This window comes from Lutzomyia longipalpis, chromosome 4 (genome assembly GCF_024334085.1).
Source record: "Lutzomyia longipalpis isolate SR_M1_2022 chromosome 4, ASM2433408v1".
Classification (NCBI taxonomy): Eukaryota; Metazoa; Arthropoda; class Insecta; order Diptera; family Psychodidae; genus Lutzomyia; species Lutzomyia longipalpis.
In genome coordinates, this window is record NC_074710.1 from 10,157,047 (window position 1) to 10,181,265 (window position 24,219).

General features: G+C 32.4%; 2 protein-coding genes across 5 annotated transcripts in view; one reads left to right on the forward strand and one right to left on the reverse strand.

Annotated features, from left to right (window-relative positions):
• Positions 1-501: 501 nt before the first annotated feature.
• On the forward strand, positions 502-2,122 carry LOC129796217 (brachyurin-like). The gene is made up of 2 exons (XM_055838001.1): positions 502-1,187; positions 1,263-2,122. The coding sequence occupies exons 1-2, from the start codon at positions 1,125-1,127 to the stop codon at positions 2,031-2,033; spliced, it is 834 nt and encodes a 277-aa protein (XP_055693976.1). The 5' UTR covers positions 502-1,124; the 3' UTR covers positions 2,034-2,122.
• Positions 2,123-5,581: 3,459 nt separating this feature from the next.
• Positions 5,582-24,219, reverse strand: part of LOC129796144 (beta-arrestin-1) — a 36,990-nt gene continuing 18,352 nt past the window's right edge. Inside the window, exons 2-9 of one of the 4 annotated variants that reach the window (XM_055837904.1) lie at positions 17,099-17,728; positions 14,189-14,423; positions 13,610-14,127; positions 9,170-9,313; positions 7,061-7,090; positions 6,253-6,345; positions 5,955-6,140; positions 5,582-5,862 (exon numbers count right to left, since the gene is read on the reverse strand). In XM_055837904.1, the coding sequence (XP_055693879.1) occupies positions 5,778-5,862; positions 5,955-6,140; positions 6,253-6,345; positions 7,061-7,090; positions 9,170-9,313; positions 13,610-14,127; positions 14,189-14,423; positions 17,099-17,235 (1,428 nt within the window). In that variant the 5' untranslated portion in view covers positions 17,236-17,728 and the 3' untranslated portion in view covers positions 5,582-5,777. Of the gene's footprint in view, positions 5,863-5,954; positions 6,141-6,252; positions 6,346-7,060; positions 7,091-9,169; positions 9,314-10,341; positions 10,483-13,609; positions 14,128-14,188; positions 14,424-17,098; positions 17,729-24,219 lie in introns of all 4 variants that reach the window. The other 3 variants (XM_055837906.1, XM_055837905.1, XM_055837907.1) reach the window with 3 other exon arrangements.

Here is a 24,219-nt window from a genome sequence, read left to right on the forward strand (position 1 = left end):
AAATCGCAAATGCACTGAAAATAAAACGCAAATAATAATGCGATTAACACATGAGGATCAAGGTATCTATAACCTCAAATGTTTCACCTTCATTTTCTCTCAAAAGAAAAGATTTTTCCAAGTTTTCTTTCGACGATCTTGAAGTAATGAAACTTCCATACATACAGATGTCGAATTTATCACGAAATATTAAAGAGATTTAATTTCTGTGGCGATTGAAGAAAGTCTGATTGGTCACTTTGGCCAGCAAAATCATCCAGGGTTATAAAGCACAAAAATACAATAAAAATTCACAAAATCATAATAATAGATTGAAAAGAATGCAATTCTAATGCAAATAAAACGAAGATAGGTTAAAAATTTTCAAAATGGCACGCCCTTTTGGCGGCATGAGTGGCCGCCATAGTTGTATAGAAGCCATTGATTTAGTAGACAATCGGGGTATTTGCCTTTTTTATCACATTAATGTGATTTAGCCTTATCACGGGTACTTCTCAGCCCACCATCCTCTCCCTCTTTTGCTACTGATACCACCGACATGGTCGCTACTATGTTGCTGTGGTGTGAATAATGAATTTTACGCTGTGATTGGCAAATCAAGAGCCCTCATCGAGCTATCCGGAAAGTCTTTCTCTGCTAGCGGACAATTCTGGGAATATTCTTATCAGTTCCTCCTCCATTTTTAGTTTTCAATGGGGTTTTCCTTGGGGTTTTCCTCCATACAGCAGCAGCGTCTCTGCGTAATTGTGGCAAAGATTATTTCTTCACAATGATCGATTGTTTGGAAATATTTTGCAATAAAACAATTACGAGGTGCCCATTGATGAAAATCCCACTGTTGGCGATAAGCAGGGCTTGTATGAGACTGCGTGTATCTTGGGGATGTTGGGTATATGGTTCTTCCAATTTACTGGTTTTTCCCATCTTCCTTCATGCTGTTTTTTTTGGCACTGATACAGTCCGCACAGGGGCTATAAATCAGTGAAAATCTCTTCAGAGCGATAGCAAGTAGCAATCTTGAGGCCAGTGGTGATTTGGTCAGGAGAACCATTACGAGACCAGTCACTGTGGGTAGCTCTATAAATGCCCCTGGTCGGTGGGATTTGAATTCAGTTTCAATCACAATGAAGGTAGTGCTCGTTCTCTTGGTCTGCGCTGTCGCGGCATTTGCCGACGTCGACGTTACTGTAAGTTTCTCAAATTCTCAGGCTCTGGATTTATTCATTTTTACTTAAATATCAAATTTTCGGTGCACTTTGCAGCCCTACAATATCCCAGTCTTCCCAGAAGACGCATGGATCGGTGAGAGGATCGTGAATGGACAGCCCGCTGCTACAAATCAGTTCCCACACCAGGCTACCGTCTTCTCGACCAACAACAATGCCACTGGTGGATTCTGCGGTGGTTCCCTGATCTCCCCCATTTGGGTTTACTCCGCTGCTCACTGCACACGTGGCTTTAACTGGTACCACATTGGTGTTGGTTCCATCAACCGCCTCCAGCAGCAACAGACCCAGATCTCCAACCACGTCATTGAGCATCCTCAGTACAACCCACAGAACCTCAACAACGATGTCTGCGTCATCCGCCTCGACAACCCACTGCAGATCAATGCTGCCGTTCAGGTCATCCGTCAGCCAACACGCTCCGAGCAGGGACAACTCTGGGTCGGTGCCCATGCCCTCGTCTCTGGTTTCGGACGCACCACCAACACTGGACCCATCTCCAACCAGCTGATGTTCACCGGAATTCGCATCATTAGCAATGCTGAGTGCGCCAGCGTTTACGGAACCAGCGTCATTGTTGCCTCAACCATTTGCGGTCGCGGCTGGGACTTTGATTCTCAGTCCACCTGCAATGGTGACTCCGGTGGCCCACTCATCCTCCGCCAGGCTGGCGGTGATGTCCACATTGGTGTTGTCTCCTTCGTGTCTGGAGCTGGATGCGACAGCGGACACCCATCTGGTTATGCTCGCAGCACACACTTCATTGACTGGGTCAATGCCAACACTGGCATCCCAATTGTGCCATAAGCACCCACAAAGCATACACATTTGACACACATACACACAGACAGAGAGAGTAAAATAAGGAAATATAGTGGAGATTTGAGCAAATAAAATGTTTTCCTTTCTTAAAATACCTTTTTGGAGATTTCAAATATCTTCTTGTTACTGGAATATTTTCCTACGTACGGCCCTGTAAACACTAAAAAAAGAAGAAGAAAAATGGGTATTTTTTGTACCTACCTGCATTCAAGATTTGGAGGCTTTCTTGTCTGTTACGCTGATTATTTACTTACCAAGTTCGTGGTATTTACCTTCCTTATCATACTTTAAACTAGATGGAATTGTTTCTGTTATTTAAAACTGCAATCTTAAATCAATAAAAAACGATTGAAACTTACCCAAGCTGCCTTCCGAAACCCTTGAAAAAATCGGAAAAAATAACGTCGATGTGTCAAAACTCTAGCGGCCAATACGTGAACTTTTATAACGTCATAAAAAATTAAAAGAAAATAAATGCTCAAGGGCGAAAAACGGATAAGAAGTGATGGTATGTTAAAACGTTAATAAAATTCAAAGGAAGAGAATCTCAATATGGATTAAGACTTTTCCTCATTTTCCTCTTATAACTTTCACTTTTCCGCCTTTATAATACGCAGCAGAAAGCCCCCATGACCTTACTTTTGGTACTTCTCCCATTCTTTTCCTACCAGCGTATACTTTGGGAAAATCTCAAGTGTTGCTTTTCCGCTTTTCCCCCATCTACCCCCGCATCAGGAAACACTCAATTAGATTACCATAAATATCACCAAGAGTATGAGAAAATGCGAAAAAAGCGTCAAAAGATGGGAATGTAAAGAACAGGAGAAGGATTAATTTGGTGGGAAAATATTAAGGACATTCAATTAAACTTTTTTCCTTCACTTTTAAAATTGATAAAATATTAATTTTCTCTATAAGTGTGATAATATCTATGTTGGAAAAACATTACAATAGCAATGATAAAGAATTGTAGCTTGAATCAATACTTGTCATATAGCAATAAAATAAAAAGACTTTGTACATTAATTTAATACTTTTATTATAAATTAGAATGTTTCTTTGTTATAATCTTTTTTTCAGCATCTTCTATACTTTTTCTCTATAATATTTTTGTTTCATTTAATTTTCCTTTATTCATCGCGTATAAAAAAGATTTTATTTTTCAATTTTTTTTCACGTATAATAAATTCTTCAATTTTTTTATCCATCGATAGACGTTTCCATGTAATAGGCAAAAATTTAAATTTTTTCTTTTAAAAATAACGCTTCCTCATAACCCATCCGAAAGTCATTTTACTAAATATAATTTTAATAATCTCATATTTTCTTCATTTAATTTTAATTGATGAATTTAATGAGAGATTTTGATAAAATTCAGTTGAATTTGAATCATTTTTTTCTTTCAAAAATTTGTATTAATGTCAAATACGTTAAAGTTTGAATTGATGGACATTTTTTTCGGTTTTACGCTTCGTCATTATAAATCACCTTTTTTTCAGTAGCTTTCGTTTTTAAATGCAAATTGGAGTCAATTTTGTTGAATTCTTTAGCATTTTAGTGATAAATTCTTCGAGGAGGAGTAGCTAAAGATCCAAAAAATGACATCCGAAAGCCTCCGAAAATTGACATTTCACATCCGAAAATTCAAAATACAACGTTCGAAGGAGGAGTACATTCATTTTTTTTACATTATTTTATTACACTTTCCCATTCATCAGTTTTTTTTTATATTTCTTTTAAATATTCCAATAAAGGATCTTCCTCATAGTGGTTTAATTTTTTCATCTTCATCATTTATTTAGGTGTGGAAGGCAATATTTTAAATACATTTATTAATAACATATAAAAGTATTTTTTTTATTAGTTGATTTCTCATCTTATTGAAATTGAATTTTTTCAGCATCATTTAAAGAAGAGAAAATGCCACGTGTTTAAAGCTATTAGGAAAAATGTGTTATTTAAATGCATTGATAGACACAAAAATTCACAAAAAGAAAATAAAGTTAATTAAAAAATTAATAATTATTGCGAAAAAAGCAATTTTTTTTCATAAAATAAATATTTTTGTTAGGTATCGTTTTTATTTTTTTAATCAAATATTGCAAAATATATATAAAGAATTCGGTACCTATAGTATAAAATTCAAACCAATATTCCATTCAGGGAGATTAAAAAATAAATTTATTTTAGAAAATCCTTGAATGCAATTAATGCTCATTCAATCCAATCATATTTTCTTTTTGGCACATAAACTACCAAAAAACATTGATGAACTTCCCTTTTTTGAACTACCCTGAAAGGAATATTAGTAATAAATCTCATAATTTTCTCACTTAATGATCATAAAGTTTAAGATTTATAATTTTTAATCCAACGACAGTTGAACGGTAAGAATTCGTTTGTGGTTAACAAAATGTTCGTTTTCCAAGGAATTATTGTGCGACAAACATTAATATGTAATCTCTTTTCTTGTCCAATAAAACTTTCCCTTACAAACACTTTAGTTTTTTTTTTTAATTTAATTTAACTATGAGTTCTTTTTTGTCACAAAAACCTTTTTATATATAATTTCTCTGGCAAACTCTTCTTAATATTTCTTGTTTTTTTTTTTACAAAAAATGTCCTCCGATTGGACATTTTTTAAATATTTTTTATATTAGCAATTAAATTCACTTTGGTAAGCTTTATCAGTGTAAAACAATATGTATGAAATTTTTATCTTAACTTTTATGTTCTTTTTCTGCTGTGAAATGTACTGCGTGTGTTTTACTGTAAAAAAAATCTTTATAAAAATTTTCATTGGCTCAGTGTTAATTATTCATAAAAACCAACATCTTTGGCACAAGCCACAGAAAAAATTTAAAATTAATTTCTTTTCTTAAAAAAAAAGAAAACGAAAAAGAAATAATCAGAAGACCTTGAAAATCTAGATAAAAAAGTTTATTTTCTCAATTTTTAGAAAAATAGACAAAATTTTAATATTTTTTTGGAGGAGGGACTTTGAAGAAAATTTTAGCGAATACTGACATTTCTATAGTTTAGGTTATGTCGTTTTTTTGACAGTTCTTTTGACAACTCGAGACTTGTGTCAACACTTTCAAAGGTCTTTTAATTATCATGATTTTTTTTTTATAAAAAAAATAATTCTAAACAATTGTTTTTGAGGATTTCAAGAGGTGACCCAAAGATGCTTTTATCCGATCTAGATTTTAAGGATTTGTTGCCATAAGATTTTTTTTAACGTAAAAATTTAATAATGCCCTTAATTTATTTATTTTTTACATTCAGCAGACATTTCCTCTATCTTCTCAAATAATATGTTCTATTTATTTTATTCCATGTAAAATTGTGCTAAACATTCCAACAGGATTTGCGTCTTCTGTGCATCTGCTTTCATTTTTTTTTCGCAAGTGTAACATTATTCAATATTATATGTATATTTTAGAGTTCTATTTCATTTTCGGTTCTTTTTGTTTTAAATGTAATATTTATAATTTTTTTTTAAAGTCATTTTGTAGTTAATATGGGTAATATTTTTTTTCTTTTGTATTTGACATTTAATACCTTTTATTTATTGGTGTGTATCGTTTACAAATGTTTTCTATTTTATTGTATAAATATTTCATTTTTTTTATTCAAACTTTTTCATTTAAAAATTTTTTTTATAGAAATCTTCAGTTTTAATTCTTACCTTCTTTCCTTGCTGTAGCACAAAAAGAAAAATTCCTTTTAGGCTTCCGTTTCTGCGCCTTTAAGTCGTAGTCTGGCAAAATCTTCAAAAATTATATCATCATCCGCCCCACCAACGTCATCCCTGAATTTTTAAGTAAAATAAATAAAAATAAACAAGATTATTAAACTTTTCTTTTCAATAAAGTTTGTAAATGCTTTTTAGAAGGAACTGACCCATCCAATTGAATGAGATTTGTTGTTGGAACTTCTGGGTCAGTATTTTCGGAATTATTTGCAGCCCCCTGACCCTGTGATACTTTATCATTTTTATTTGGCGATCTACTCGTGATGTTGGGATTCGTTTCCTCTTCCTCGGGTTTCGGATGCATAAGAATAAACGGCAATTCAGCCACAAGATCCCTTTAAAGTGAATTTCAAGAAAGAAAAAAAAACCACAAAGAGAATAAAGTCTCAATTTATGCTTTTGCTTGGTGTTCACCCCTCATTAAAAAAAGGGGTCAAAGTTGCTCACCCTCCAAGTATGGGACCACCTATGCACAGCTTCACCTTTACCTTGTACTGCACAATTATCCCCAGATTTTCCCTCTGTGTTGGATCGGCAATTCTGAGAAAGACAAGAAATAATGAGGAAAAATGTCGTTTCACATTCAATTTTCATTTCATTCCGCCCTTTCGCTCAAAAGCTCTCTAAAAATTTATATACAAATCTTTTCACCATTTCCCATTAACTATGTGTGTCTTTACAAATTTATTATTCTAATGATTCTTACACAATAACAAATTCTCACTACTTTGTGCTTTGAAATTCATTTTAGAGAAAAAGAAATCATTAAAAGTCTTTAAAATGAATGAAAAGAAAGCAAAATTCATGAAAAACCCGGATATTTCTTATCATTTATTTTTAAAGCCAAATTCTTTCACATAACATGACTGAATCTCTTTATTTGCACAGGAAATTCCAGCACAAAAGTTTTTGTAAAGAAAATGTGATAAATTTTGTAATTAAAATACTACAATCAAATAAATTCTTGATTTACAAAAAAAATTTAGCAATTTTACATATTCAAGTAATTTAATTGTATAAAATTTATTTACAAATTAAACAAAATTAATTGAATATTAATATTTAATATTGTGGGTAAATCCTTTAATTACTAAAAGCCAATTTCCGTAAAACATGCACAACGTATGTTAAGAAATTACATGTATGTGTATTGTGATAACAAGTGTATTAAATTGATTGTCAATTGCATGCCAAATTAGTTTTAATTGTGAAGAACAGGTAGGAAAATTCGAGCATAATCATCAACATCATTTACCTATATGGTCCATCGAGAGACGTGCGAGACCTATATGGCGATGAAAGGAGATTCAATACCAAGTAATATAGTGACGGAATTTTAATTAAAATTTGACAGATATTCTTAGAATTTTTTTTTAAAAGGGAAAATTAAATAAATTTCTTGGAAAATAAAATGAAATCTACATAGATTTTGTTGAAGTTGAATTTTCAAAAAAAAAAAAATCAATAATTCGTGTGTTCTTTGGGCCTTCTTCAGGCGCTCCCCCGAAAGACACAAAATCTATTTTTAATTGAACCACGTCCCTTCGAATGGATTAGGGATTTTATTAAATCCATTCTGTGATTGGGGAAAAAGTGTTCCATGTGTTGTGTGAGATAATTTTATTAAAATACTACGTGACATCGTCAGAATCATGTCTCTCATTTCTCTTTCTCTGAAAATTAAGGGAATAACAAAAATCCTCAATGATGGCTTGGTCACAGAGTAGACCAGTTCTCTTTTAATCAGATAATTTTTTTTTGTGAATTGCAAACCATTTGATACTGTGTATGAGGGTGGAACATCAACCCCATAACAGCTCAATTTGTCCAACCCACATAAATGGAATGTTATTTTTATTTATTTTTTTTAAAGAGACCTTCGAATTTCAAGATTATGTCGTGATAATTTCTAAGAGAAAAAGATCTAAAATGTGAATTTTTTTTCAATGTGATATCATCGTAAAAAAGAATTGGTCAAAAAAAAATTATTAAAAATCTCACATTATAATTTTCAAATTTTCGTGAAAAGATCTTTAACCCTTTCGCGTTTTCTTGGGTCATACGTAAACACAAACGTGAAACATTTTATTTTTAAGAATTCAATTGTTTTTCCAAGCTACAAATGCATCAAATTCACGCGAAAGTGGCCAAAGAAAACGTTCTGACTGAGAAAAGTCCTCTGAAAGAATTCACAGAATAAATATCGTGATAAAAAGAGCTCATGTTTCAATGTTTCACATGGCGGCGAAAGAGTTAAAGTATTTTATTAAATCCAGTACGAGTCATAGGGTGAAATTCACTAGTCAGACAGTCTTAAGACTCATTAAAAACCACAAAAGTTTTGTTTAAATTAAGGTTTTCTTAAGATTCTTTAAGTTTGCTTAAGATTTCTTAAGAAAAATCTTAAGATTTGTGAGGAAAAAATTAAGATTCTTAAGTTATCTTAAACGAAACTTAAGATTTTTAAGTAAATAGAGCAAAATGCGTATTTTTGATGATTTTTACGAATTTCAATGCCTCAAGACGAACAAAAAAAATCATCGAAAAGTGCATTTTACTCGATTTATTGAAGAAATCTTAAGTTTCGCTTAAGAAAACTTAAAAAAACTTAAATTTTTCTTAGGTAACTTAAGTTTTTGCCTAAGGGTTCTTAAGAAATCTTTTGAAAACTTAATGCATTCTTAAGAAAATTTAAAAAATCTTAAGAAAATTCAAGTCAAGTCTGATTAGTAAATTTCATCCATAGTCTTATTCAAAGAAACTTAATGATAGAAATGTTCAGCAATCGCATAAGAGACTTCCAATATTCTCCTGGAATTAGCTGGGAAAGCCCTCTTTGCCCAAAAATGCAATAAATTACGTCATCATTGTTTTTTTTTTTGTTTCTTTCAATGAATAAAGCATAAAAATGCAATGTCAAGAAACCATGAAGAAACATTAGAGCTTATGCTTCATCGATAATTTTTGACACTGTATCTTACGTTTCATGCATTGAAAAATAGAAAAAAAGAACAATGATTACGTTATTTATTACATTTTTGGCAAATTTTTAGGCTTTTAAAGCTAATTCCATTGGAAATGGGAACTCTCTTTGATGTGATTTCTGAACGTCTTATAATTCTTTACAACGTCACGTGCTATTTTGAATAAACTCCTTTTTTAACACAGCTAAAAATTATTATAAAAAAAAATCAAAATAAAATTATTTTACAGCAAAAATCATAAAATATTAATAAAACAATTTTTTTACATTAACTTAGAATTAAATAGGAAAATTCGTGATAATTAAAAAAAGCACACAGTGCTAGGGTTAAAAAATCATTAATTGTTTGTTTTGTAAGGAAATCTTGACCGCAAAACTTACAGAGTACTCGAAGCGAGATTTGTGTCCTCGTGCTTAAGTTGTCCATCAAGTGCCAGACCCCATTTGTCCTTGTTATTAGCCAAAAGTGGTGTCAATTGAAAAACTTTGGACAACGTGAATCCCGGCGCAACTTGACATCCTTCCCTTTTTTTGTTGATCATCAGGTTTTGATAATTTTTTTTTTGAAGGGGAAGATGTTGTGTGAAAAGAGAATTTCAGAAATCTTTAGTATCCTTCTACCCTTAAAGTCAATTAATTTCTTTTTAATCACTCTTCTTGGACACTTTCTGACTCATCTGTGTGTAAGAAGTTTTCATATTCTTCGTGGTATACATGGATGTATGTATTCAGTCTGGGTGCAAAAAAAATCAATTTTAATTGCTTTCTGTGAGCTTTTCTTCGCGCGCGCGAATCAACTTTTCTCTGCACAATCTTTACTTTGCCAAAACATAACGACGAAGAAAAAAGCATAATATAAAACACTGGCAAGAAGAGAATGTTCTAATTGATTATACTTTTCTTCCTTCTTCCACTCCCTAAGATTATATACTTTTATGTGGTACGTCTCGGATGTCTTGCTCTTGGTCAAGCATTTTTTAAAAAAAAAGTTATATTATACAACAGAGAGATGAAGCACCATCACCAAGTAATAAAAAAATTGTGCTTTGTGAGTTAACGTGTTATGTATACATTGTAATTTGCAGTGTAAAAAAAACAGTCTGTTTTACAAGAACGTTGAAAATTTATTAAGAAGTAAAAAAAAAAAACATATAAAATTTCTTTCTTTCTTTCAAATATTTATGTTGTCGTTAATTACTCAATAAAATGTTGAGGAAATCAAAGAAATAAATAGAAAAAGAATAGAAAACAAGAGAACGTAAGAAATAATGCAAAGAAAACGTAAAGACTGAGATTTTTGGGGGAGTTTCAAACATTTTTTTTTTTTGCTTAAATGATTGAAATGAAAATAAAAGAAAAAATACAAAAAAAGAAAAAAAAAGAAAAGAAGAAAATATTTTTTAATGAATTTGCAACAAAATTATTCATATAAAATCCTTTGCTCTTGCTAAACAGACTGTAATTTTATTATATTTTGACTTACAAAAACCGATAACCAACCCCTATTAAGAATTATATCATGCTTTGCTTTTTTTTTCACTGTAGTATCTTACAGTGTACTCGAGGCCAGGTTAGTATCCTCGTGCTTCAATTGTCCATCCAGAGCTAATCCACGTTTGTCCTTATTGTTCTTCAAGAGCGGCTTCACCGCATAAACCTTCGACAGCGTAAATCCCGGACTGACTACATTATCCCTGAATTATTTTATATATTTTAACATCAAGCATAGGAAATAATGTAAAAAAATAAAAAAAGAGGAAAAATCCATAAATATCCTCGTTGAATACTTTTTTTTCTGTATTGTTGTTGCCACATAACCCATGGAAAAGCCCCCTCAACAATTGCCAATATATAGAAAGACAATTAGGAGGACTTTTCCCTCAAAAGGATAATGCAGCACACACACAAAGCAATAAAAGTCTCTTTGTTGTTTTTCTTTTTCATAACATTCTCCACGAAAATATTTCTTTTCTTCCTTTCTCTCTTTGCATTTGACATTATTCTGTGAAACTTTTATTACAAATAGAGCAGAGATGGAACTACATAAGATCAAAATGAATTTTTCATTTTATTTTGTATTGTACAACATACTTCAATTCATCACTTTGTGTATAAAAGAACAAATCATATACAGTTGGGGTTAAAGTGAAATCAAATAAATAATTTAGAATTTTATGATGATCGAAGAGAAAATATATCCAAGCTTTTACTTCTCTGGTGAACAATTCATCATTTTATTGAGCAATTTAAGGTGGAAAACTTATGGAAGAACTACCTGAGAATTTGCTGAAAAAATTCACAATAAAAGCATGAATGACGTTTTAATGGAAAAACCTTTACTTTTTTTTTTAATTCTCTTTCTATGGAAAAATCTTCAAAAAATAATTCATCATGAAGGAAGCTCTGCTAAAATTAGCCAATAAATATTTTACTTGAAAGGAGTCTATGCATTTTTGTGCAATTTATTTATTTATTTATTAATAATTATATAAAAAAAGTAAGCACACGCCTAGGTACATATGCTTCAAAGGTGTAACCAGAAATTAACAAAGGTGAATATATCTAGAAAACAAATTATTATTTATTTCTTGTTTTTTTTTTTACTGACGGATACTGAGTCTTTGACAGTTTGTGAAATTCTAACATTTTATGTTCTTTTTTTTTACCAACGTTTAACCCTACATTTTATTTATAATATTCGTTGTAATTTTTATTACATAATTTTGACTTTTATTAACCTTTGGAATGCGGAGGCCTTGGTAGTTACGTAGAATGCGAAGGTGGGGTCGTTGAACGACCCCAAAAAGAAGGTCAATTTTCTCCCAAACTATACAACCTGGAGTTGTCGGGTTAGTGCCTATAGATTCCTTATATAGTCCTCTTGCACCCTGCACCACAAATTCGCCGCCCTAAAATACTTAGAAGGAGATATTAGGGAAAAACATTTTTCAATCATTTTTCACAATTTCTTTTTGAGAAATTTGCCAAGAAACTGCAATTTTTTTTTCACTCTTCCCCACATTCCCCTAACTTCCCGCAAAGTGATAAATGGCAATATTTCTCGAATATTCTTTATTGTTTTGCACATTTACATGCTTCTAATTATATTTTATGTTGTTTATGCTCTAAAAACTTTTCCGCAGCATGACCGTTACACCAATTTTTGAATTCCATTCTTCTACATTTTCCTTAATAACTTTTCTTGTGGTGGTCGGATTGAGCTGAAATTTTTACACAACCTCCTCAGATAACCAAAGAACTTATTTCCAAAAGATGGGAATGGTATCTTATATATTTATGGAGATATAACACGAAATATAGCGCTGGGGTCGTTCAACGACCCCGCTCCGCATTCCAAGGGTTAAGAAGTTTAACGTTTTGATTAAACGTTTGACGTTTATTTTAAATGCTTGTCGTTTATTTAAACATTTGAAATTTTTCTTTGAAACATCTAACTTTTTTCTAACGTTTGTATCTTGTTTCTTTCCTAAAATTTGACGTTTTTTTTATACACCTGACGTTTCTTTTCTAACGTTTGACATGTTCTTTACATCTGCAGTTTCTTTTCTAACAGAAGCATAGCAAACTCCAAAAATAGTGAAGGAGCGACCGATTTCGGTCAGATAAAGGGATTAATTTACAATGTTTCACTCTCATTCGAAAGTTCTTTTAATTAGCTATAATTTTAATACCGGAATCGACCTATTAATGTACGAAAAGTTAAAAAAGATCTCGGGAATCAGTAAAAATTCTGGAAATTTTCTATAAGTATACATTTAGTTTGCCAAACTGGCAAATTGCCTCACGAAGCTACATGCATTTTAAAGGATGTGCCATCCACCTGTTTTCTAACGTTTAACATTTATTCTAGTGATTGAAGTTTTTTATAACGTTTGAAATCCTCTTATCACTTTTTTTTGCATGTAATTCTTTCTAAAAATAACTTCTTTTGACTTTTTAAAGTAAAATCTAACTATGCTACTGACAAAAACTTTTTTGAAAAATATTTGAAAACAACAAAACTATAAAAATCTTGGTCATTAAAAGATAGCCAACTATACTGAGAATAGACCATAATTAGTACCTACTTACTATATACTAAGTATTTCACGGAAACTTTCCTTAACTTTCGGAGAAAATCTCAGAAGAAGAGATAATGAGGCATTTTGCACGACAATAAGCTAGACTTTGCTGAGAAATTGAATCGTCATTGATCCCTATCCTTTTTCACAAAATTCTCAGAATTCCTTCAATGAACTTAATTGCTGATTTATCGCACATCCTATTCATTACAACATCGTACCAAAAATACTCGTCCTTCTTCATCGAATAGAGTTTCATCACACTGAGGGTAAAATGTGATGTATATTAAATTCAAAGCTAAGATGTTACATTAAAATTGACAAATAGGAACGTCAATTTACATAAATACATAATGTGAATATTTCTCAAGGATAAGAAGTCTTATTTTGCTTTAAAAAAAATTTAATAAAAACCTATTCCTATCACAATATCAGACGAAAGATCATTTAAAGTTTTTCTTTTCCTTCTTTAGAATTGAATTATGCTATGTTGCCTATTGAAGAGAAAGGTTTTCTTTTTCACAGAATAAAATAAGGAGAAGAAATATATTTCGTGAGAGACGAATGATAAAGAAAAGAAAAGCACATCGAGGAAGTTGTCGTTACGTTACCCTCAATAACATCTGTCTCTGTACATGAGGGAGGGGGTCTTCGTTGAAGAAGCAAAAAAGGTTCATCATTAAAAAAAAAAAAAGAAAGTCTACATTTTGTAAATAAGAAGAAGAAAAGTTCAACTTACTCAGATTCAACTTCTGCCACGGTACACTTGTATTGAGCTGTCGAGAATAAACAAATATCCGCAAACTGCCTCACGGTAACTTTTATCTTCTTCACAGTCCTATTGGAGTTATTGGCAATATGAACATTCACCGATATCGTCTCACCATGATGATACAATTCCTTATCGAGACTCGCCTCGAGGTGTATCTTATTTGGTTTCATCATAAACTCCTTGCTAACCTCAATTGATGGTTGCTCACCGAGCTTCGATGGTGCATACATAATCTTCCGGATGGCAAGTCGAACGGAATTTCGTTTGTGCGGCTTATCATCTTGACTCTCCCCAACGAATGCCTTCAACTCATAATCCACCCCGCATGGCTTCCCCGTATCCCCCGGTGCTGGCTGGAGAGACACCGATGCCGGACAATGGGGTGGTACTTCGAAATAAAATGGGAATGCATACGGGCCGAGTTTCTTAATAAGACGCTCTTGAAGCCTCGTAAGTGGACGATCGCTACCAGTTGACGGATATATCTAAATTGTAACAATTACAGATTACAATCCAAAAACGCATCGAGCAAATGAACAAACTCACTTGTTCTGACGCTAAATACAAATCTTTTCGGAATGTTAGACCCAGAACATCTAAATCTTCCCGTCCGTAGCGAAAAGCCGCTAGTACGTGTCCAAATACTTTTCTATCTTTCACATAATCCGGATCAATGAGGACAACCCCATCGATTGGGTCAACGTGCGTAATGTGATCAACAAAATCACGTTTCCCAAGATAGACGGTTATTTTGCCATTTGAAGAGCTCTTCTTGAAAACTCTGCATAAAAACAAAATGAAAAACTTCATTTAAAAAAGGATTTAATACGATAAAAAACAATGGTGACGTCATTGTTTGTATTTTTGAATGAATTTCGACTTCCTTAAAGAATAATTTGAATTGAATATATCGCCACACTATAACGTATAAATTAATGTTGTTTCGTAAATGGCTGCACAGAGAGTTTTAGGAACAAAATTAAGGTAAATACTGGCCACCCTGTAGATAGATGTAGATGACAAGTAAATTCAATTTGGATTTCGATTTAACTATAATTTTAAAATTAATTTAACTTGAATCACAACATTGCTTGTGTAAATGTTCGAAACATGGTTTGGAATTCATTTGACTTAATTTAATTAAAATAAATTATCTCTAATTGTTCTAATTGAGAGTTTTGTAAGACATTTACGATACTGAATACTCTGTAAATCCTATTTGAATATATAATTTAACAAACAGAAAGCAAAGATAATTTTCAAACTGATTCAGTTTTTAGCTGTGTTTCTTTCAGACACAGCTTTTGTGTACCGAGCAAAATCGAAAGTCGTCAGATCGGGCTCAAACTTGGGATGAGCACGAATTAGGGTCCCCACATTCCAAAAAACGTATGCGCCAAAAAAAATTTTTTCCGGCCGGCCGTCCGTCCGGCCGGATCATAAACTTAAATTGCAAGAGAACGGTGATAGATAGAGACTTGCGGTAAACGGCAAAGTTTAAATATCGACCTGAAGAAACCCGATTTTGAGGTCAAATCCACCCCCCCCACCCCCCTGTCCGCCATTTTGAATAACCTCAAAATTTTGTTTTCGCTATATCTCAGCCGCTATTATAGCTAGAGGGCTGAAATTTTGATATGTTGTAGGGGCCATCAAGAGCTTTCCAACGATACTTCATTTTTGAAAATCGGTCAAGCCGTTTAGTCAATATGGCCGCCACAATTTTTCATCGAAAATCGACCATAACTCGAAAACGGCTTGACCGATTTTGATCAACCCGGGGTCAAATGAAAGCTCTCAACAAACCCTATAACTCTCTAGAACATCCGAAGTTTCAAAAGTGACCGCTAGGGGGCCAAAAATCAAAAACAAAATTTTCGATTAGTTTTCGATGAATATCTCGAAAACGCCATTATCGATTTGCTTCATTTTTTGATATGTTATAGTTGACCATATTATCTAGCTCCATGCCAAAAATGAAGAAAATCTATGTCTCCGTTCTCGAGATATAGCCTTCCAAAGTTGGCATGTCATATCTCGTGTTCTACAAGTCCGATTTTGATCAACTCAAGTGCAAATGAAAGGTTTCGTGAAGCCCTACAAATGTCTAGAACATTGCAAGTTCGAGAAATGACCGCGAGAGGCGCTAAAGTCAAAATCAAAATTTTCGAAAATTTCGAACTCGAATATTTCGAAAATGCCATTATCGATTTACTTCATATTTTAATATGTTATAGTTGAGGTTAAGACCTTTCCAACGATAGCTCAAACTCGAAAATCTATGGAGCCGTTCCCGAGATATGGCATTTTAAAGATTTCTTGGGGGATGACTTTTCAACTTTTCCCGATTTTGCGCGTTCTAGTTTGCTCTCACAAAATTGGTACACTGAAAGAAACACAGCTCTCGTAAGCTTGGTCAGCTTACCCGTACATTTTTTCTTTATTTTTAAATCAAATAAAGAAGTTTGAAAACAATTAATTAAAAACGATAATTAACCCAAACTTATCGAGAAAGTTTTCTAAAGTATTATCAAAGTCATGGGGTCGATTCTCATAAAAATCTTTACTTTTCTAACAACTTTAACGTTATTGAAAGAAATTAATAAATTTGATGTTTTAAGTTGATCTAATTGTCGTGTAATATAATATAAGTTAAACAACGAATTTGTTGTTCAAGAAAACAATTAGAAAGATCTTTAAAGAACCCTAAAAAACTGCTAGATAACATAAATATGCTGTTATTTTCCTTGTTTTCTGACTGCGCACCGATTGAAGAAACTTCAACAATTTACAACAGTCTTTAATTCTTCACCAAAAAAAGTAATTTTTCTTCAAAAACCCTTTCAAAGAAAGTAATAAAATGCCCAAAATCTTAAAAGATTTTTTTCCATAATACCAAAAATCTTATAACTGACGAATTGTATAAAAAGAAAAGAAAGTATTAATATTAGAATCTTCCCCTATATTTAAAATTTATCTAGAAATGTTAATTCTTAGTTCTAAAACTCTTCCTTTAATCGAATCTATTCGATTTTTGTGATAAAAGTGAAGTTATTTTGCAATTTCTGTGCAAGCAGTGTACAGAAAATAAAATTGCCAAATCTGCGTTAAAAAAAAATAATTAAAAAAAAATCCACCCTCATGGCTTTTGGGCTCGTACGGGCTATAAAAGTTCAATGTAAAAAATAAAATAATAAAGGTGCCCCATTAATCAAAATCCACTCCCACAAAATTAACTTGGACACTAATCACGTAAATTGATAAGATGATTGATGGACTGTGAAAAATGTCCTTTTCTCGTGCACATGATATCTAAATGTCTGTCTCTGTAAATCCCAAAGGTGGTTGGTCTATCATTTGTTGCTCCAGCTGGATAATAATCACGTAGAAATTGCAAAGTATAAAGGAGAAGGAAGGAAGAAGGCAAATAAAAGAAGAAAATTTTCTTAATCTTACCTCGTTGCCTGTCGTTTGGAGCTTTGATCATCAATATCTGGATCTGGGGACGGTACAGGTGATTTTCCACTTGAGATTGCATTACTTCCTGAATACTGATTAGATATTGTTGGTGATTCCAATTTCCTGGCCGACATGCTTCAACTATATGAAGGATAATTTTCCTTCTGTAGCTTCCACGTTGACTTCCGTCGTGAAAATATCCGCTTTCACCAGACAAAATATCCACCCCCAACACTCCTCACTCACCCACACACACACACACAATTCCAACACACAAAAGAGAACTTATTGAATATGACACATTAATTTCCTGTTGCACATCACCCAGAGACACGTTGTTGAATTTTATTTTCTTCTTTCTTTTTTCTCTTCCTACGAGCAACTTCCTTCCAACACACTAACTTTTAGCTATATATGTATACTTTCTAATTTGTCTCGTGCACAAAACTTTGTAAATTTTCACTTTTATGAAACTTGATGTACGTTCTCAATGTTTCACATCCACTAAACGAGAGGAGAGATAGTAATTAACGACAGAAGCAATTCGTTTCTTGAAAATTAATCTTCTCCTCCATACTTTTAGCCAAGAGTGATATGGTTACACTTTAGCTTTTCCTTCGAGGAATTCTGTAAAGAAAATATGGGAAAGAAAAATATTAGAATTCATGAGTTGAAATGTATGTTGGTTGAATGGCATGAAGAAGAAAAATTCTTAGAACCATTGACCTCTTTTAAAGAAAACCAACTTTCAATCTAAAGAGAGAAAAAAAAGTAAAACTAACACTTTTCCAATATAAATTGAATATTTTATAAAGGAAAAAAAAAGTTTCTTCTGAGATTTGAACCGACGCTTGTTGATTAATTAACTTGCTTACTAACCAATTAACCTATTAGCCAAAGAAAAAAAATGAAAGAGTTTATTAATATTTTAAAATTTAACAAACTATTGTAAGAGAAAAACTTTGTTTTTCACACTTTGAAGCATTTTTGCATCTTGATGGTTGTTTTCTTGACGTGGTTAGTTTAGCTTTTTTTTTTTGGTGGGAGGTGCTCTCTCCGGGGGCGTCAAGGGTAAAAGCCGAAAGCTCTGGTAAAAATTGTGTTTCTCTCGGATTGACACGCACCCTTGACGCCCCCGGAGAGAGCACCTCAGCTCCCACCAAAAAAAAGCATTTTTGCATCATTTTTTTTAATAAATATATTGTACACTTAAAAAAAAAACACCCCAACAATTTGATTTATAAATTAAAATTTTCCTTAATGTGGTATATGTTTTGATTAAAACAGCTTTTCATAGAGAAAATATCTGCCTTTTCCCTCAGGATACAATTCTATCGCCCACAAATTCTCATTCAATTCACATTTCGTACTACATACTACCAATTCTGTGGCTACCCACATAATACATGATCTACTGGATGCCCTTTTCAAACAATCAATTGCCCTCCCTTCCTCAAACCATAATCCCTTAGAATTTGCACCCTGCCTTTCCATATTTTGTATGTTACGTGGAATGCATTTGAAATTAAACTTTGTAAATAACAATTCATGTAGAGTGGTTCGATTTTTTTGGATGTTTCATGTAAATCATAAATATTAGTTATATACATATATTTCATCTTTCATCAACTTAAAATGTTGTGTCAAATGCAGAAGTTTTCACGGGATTAAATAAAACTTTCTTTCATCTTTCTCATAATATGATTTTTGTTTCCAACATTTCAGAGTCATTACTCCATTACAGGAAAGTAATTATAATAACATAAAATGCAATTAATATTTGATTAAAATTCAATTGAAAGCCTTTGAAAAAAAAATTGAAAAAAAATTGACAAAATGATATTAACATATAAAATCAGCTCAATGAATGAAAACTTATTTTAAATTAAAAATTGCTCAAAAAATCACAGAGAATTAAAAGAAAAAGATTAAATTTTAATGAAATAAAATAAAATAAATCCTGTTTTACATAAGAGACTTAAAGCTCAATATGATACATGTATGTATTTTTCTTTTTATAAAAGCTTTTGGATAGATAGTTGATATTTCATTTTATGAAATGTAATCTCATAGATAAGTCAATGATTCCATTAATCATAAATCATATTGAAAATTAAGTCAATAAAGAGCATAACCAAACCTAATACTTTGTTGTTGTTTTCCTTAATCAAAAACTCACTAAATATGTACATTTGTTACAGTTATGTACATCAAAAGCTCAATAGATTTTAGTTTAGAATAAAACATTAAAATCAATAAATTCTCATTTTCAAACCAATTGAACTTATTAAAATTCCACCAATAATATTGAGAGAAAGCATCTTTCATTCATTTTGAGAACCCTTCAGAAATGTTTATTTCCCCTCAGCAATTTGAAGTTAATTTCATCTAAATTGACACACTTCCCCCAAGTTTCCATCTCCATCAATCAATAGAAATCTCATCTTAAAGACCTGCCACTTGCTTATAGACTTCCCCTACTCATATAACAGCAATATAAGTCCTAAAGCATTATAATCACTTGAGTAATAATTGATGGGTGTATTGAGGCCCTGATAAAACCATAAAAGATGGGCGATTTTATGATAAAATGGTCCAATGAATGAGTTAATGCCCATAGCTGGCGATTTTGCTACTACTACTTAACATTTTTATGTTTAAATACCATTCCCAGTCTCCCCTAATGAATGAGAGAGAAAAATAAGCAATAAAAAACATTTAGAAGCTTTTGATTTGAGATTCTTAAAGTAATTTCAAATCAAAACATCTTGGGGATGATTCTGACTTTGACTCTGTTGAGTTATTATATAAAGTTTGTTCCATCGCTTCTCTTTGTGAAAGTAAATGAAGTTGTCTTCATTGGCCCACCCCTCTGCTCACCCATTCATACATCACAAAATAGACAAAGTGACTTCTCCTTACCACAAAAATCCCCAAAAGAAAGGAGAAAATAAAAGCAATAAAAGCTCTTGGCTTTTGTAACTTTCCCTTCAACCCCAGCCAGATGTCAATAAAATTAATTATATACTGAAAGCTATAAAAATTCATGGGATTTGGCATGAAAAATTGCAAACATTCCATTTATTTTATTCAATTTAATATTTATTTTTTTATTAAACAAACAAAAAAATACAGAAAGACACACAAATCCTGATTTTTCATTTCGAAAAAATCTTGTGATTTGACGCGTAAAGCCGAAGGGATGCACTAAATATACATCACTGAAAGCATAAAAAAAGGACAATTTTATGTTTCTCCGTGATTCACGGTAAATCCTTCTTAGTGTCCTATTGAGTCACATTGAGGATTTTCTCTATAGCATATAGAGAAAATAGCATGGCTGAGGGCTGAAGCACAGTTTTCCGGATTATTAGATTGGCTTAAAGGAAAATTTTCTCCAAGGCTTTTCCCTTCCCTTCTCGCCTCTGCATCCCTTAGCACTTTGTCAAACAAGATTTTTATCGCTTTAACCACCCCCGTCGTCTTTCACTGCACTCCTACAGTTTTTTTTCTATCGTATATACTGAAATACTTATGTCTAAGAGAATTTTCCATAAATTCCTTTTTAAATCAATTGATTCAATCCAAGATGTTCTAGACAGACTTTTCCTTTTATTTAATTTTCTTGTACAAAATTTTTACAATTGAATATCTTTCAACATGCCTCCCTACGTTAATATCTGCTGAAGCCTCAACGTAAAGTTAATTTAAACATAATGCAGAGTTTTTCTTCCTTTGCTTTAAGAACTAGTTGTTTTTGTGTCTTGAACATCTTGATGCCAAAGTGTAAAATGTATATAGTGATGCTGTGTCATTGGCAGACGATATAATGTAATGTAAAGAGCATATAAACTCGTAAGTTTGGCAGGTTATGGTGGCTTTTGCACATAAGTGAAAAACATTCTTTATTTTTTCCACTGTTATATAAACAAAGGAATTTATTCAGGCTTGTATGAAAGATGATCCTCTATCGCAGAACAATTTTAACCCATTCCATCTTGTAGAGGATCAAAATACATTGAAGAATCGCGAGAGAACCTCCCCAAAATCCACTGGGATCACATCGAAAAGTGCAAATAAAAATTGCAAAAAAATTCAAATATTGCGACGCCATTTGACATTTTTTTCCCTATAAAAAATGTTTGAAAACTTTTTTGTAGACTTGTCGCTCATTTTCCGTGGAGTTTTTTTTCTAGTCAAAATAAATGTTTATATTTTCGTTTCTGGAGTGATTTCTACATCTGAATCTGTGAAATCTTCTGCTCCTTGGAAGTCTGTGCATCTAATGATATTCTCAAAGCACTGAGAAAACAAACTAATTGCGAGTTTATTGCTGTGAATAATTTCATGAGACTTCCGGATGTCTTGACATTGCAGCCTCCTCGAGAGCGGATGCAACAAGGAGGAGGGCATAGAATCTCTGTTCACTGCCCATTGATTCAATTTCAATGCGTCGGAGCAAATCTTTCGCTTCCGGAAGCCCCAATATCTCCAGCAAAACCTCATGGGTATTCTGCAGAAAAGATCTCTGAGAGGCAAAATGAAAGTTGAGAATCACTTTTGTCAGCTCCAGGGAGTCATTGCTCTTGGGAAAGATGAATGGGAAGACGGTGATGAAGATTTTGTGGACTTGCTCAGTGTTCCAATCCGTCCAATCCGTGGAAGGAGACTTTCAGGAGGAATCCCAGAATAGCTTTGAGGGCAGTTAGTTCTGCGACTCTCAGAAATGTCTTCCGTGCTGGTCATGATTTGCTTGATGACTCCGTCGAATGTTTCCGGATACTGACTACTAAACTGATTTCTACATCTGAATCAGGTATATTGCGCTGGATGGGATTCAACTCGGTAAGATTTGCTTAAATTCTCACTGCCAAAGAGGCCCAAAAAAATGTAAAAAGATTTGTTTTGATTTGCAAGGGGCTGGTTCTATCAACCTCCCTCAGCTTCATTTCGCAGTGGATCACCTGATTCAGATGTAGAAATCACTCCAGAAACGAAAAAATAAACATTTATATTGACTAGAAAAAAACTCTACAGAAAATGAGCGACAAGTCTACAGAAAACTTTTGAAACATTTTTTATAGGGAAAAAAACGTCGAATGGCGTCGCAATATTTGAATTTTTTTGCAATTTTTATTTGCACTTTTCGATGTGATCCCAGTGGATTTTGGGGAGTTTCTCTCGCGATTCTTCAATGTTTTTTGATCCTCTACAAGATGGAATGGGTTAAAATTGTTCTGCTATAGAGGATCATCCTTCATACAAGCCTGAATAAACTCCTTTCCATCTGGGAGCTTTTTTTTCTCACCACTTGAAATCACTGATAAAGAGACAATTTATATTCCATTCAGTCGTTATATGCAAAAGAAAAACTGTTGGAGACATTATGAAGGATGGCTACAAGATGAAGGGTGTTGGTGAACATATAAATTTTATAAACTACAAAAAAGAAGACATGGCAGAATGTGTCGAAAAGTCTCTCAAGCTTTTTTTGCTGCTTGAGATTTATATCAATTGAATGATGAAGAAGGAATATAACGTTGAAAAAGCTTGTCAATATTTGTTGGCAAATTTTGATGTTGTCCAGCAAAAAAATTGCGATGCGTGGTGTGAAGTAAAAGATAAGATTTGCTTATTTTGCGACCCAATTTTCCGATGAAACGCGCAATCTTGACTTTTCAATTCACAAGAAAAAGTATATAAGCTCTCTAAATATATCAAATGTTTACTTAACGTAGAGCTAAATGAGCATGATTTTTTTTCAATCTAATTTTCACACAAGGGGACATGTTAGAAAAAAAGCTACAAATACGAGAAAAGAAGAAGGAAAAAATGCCAATTGAATTTGTCCACGAGAAGATTTCAATATTTGCTTACAAATGGAGGCACAGAAGTGGATTAAAGGAGATGATATCACAGGAAAAAGTGGCCACGTGAACAAATGCGATTTACAGTGGGTGCGTGTTTTTTATGTTGTGCTGAAAACCCACATGCATGAGCTTTTTCTCATTCACATATTTCTCAATTTTTCTTCCTCTCAAAATCTCGCTTCTTCATTCTCTGAACTTTTACCCAATATATGACCTTTTTCTCCCTTTTTTCTTGGAGTAAATTTAAGGATGAAAAAGAATTGCGTACAGCACACAATATAAATATTGTTCTCAAGCTCACATCTGTCATTCCTCATACATAAAAATTGCGTATTATATACAATATATATCTACATTATATTCAAACCCCCGACGGTGAACAGGAAAATGATTTTTTTCTGGGGAAAAGCACCTTTTTCAACAAAATATTGTATGAAAAACAGAGTTGAGCCTCATGCAGTTATCACACCTGTTGAAAATTCAGGGTATTATTTTGGCACTGAATCAATATAAAAAAGTATTCCATTCATTTGTTTTAAATAAAAAAATAAATAAAAAAGAGAAACATTTGAATTATGCTTCAACAAATTAATAATTCTCCAATTGTTTAGTTAGATTATTTTTATCCTCCCAATTTATTTAGAAAATTAATTATTAAATTAAGCATTGAATAAAATATAATTCGATTTAACTTATTTTAAGTTCTTTTTCATTCCTCATTTTCAGAGGTGTAGTCAGAAATTCATTCTATGGAATGTTCTTCAGAATAATTTTTTATTTAACTTAAAGGTTACTGAAAATATGTAAATTACAAAGAATGACTGAAGCGTTGAAGTTTATGAAAATTGAGATAACTAAACAATATTAATGGTTATTATAATTTAAAGTAGCAGCTTTTGGGCAATTAAATAAAAAAATGAAACGAATTGTAACGCTTGAAGTTCCTTTTCAAACGTTTAATGTTTATTTGTACGTTTGACGTTTATTCCAACGTTAGACGTACATTTTTTTTCATTGTTTAATGAACATTTTCAAACTTATTTTCTAATGTACTTTGCAACTTGGAAATAATTTCTTTGATCTTTAAAAAAAATCTCGAACTTTTAGGGTGTTTAGACAGACAATCACTCACCCTCCTAAGCTACACCACTGCCATTTTCAGTTAGACGAGTATTGTATATCGTCCCACAAAAATTATAATAGTCCCATTGAATTTCATTTCAGCGCTACACGCTGCAGCTTTCAACA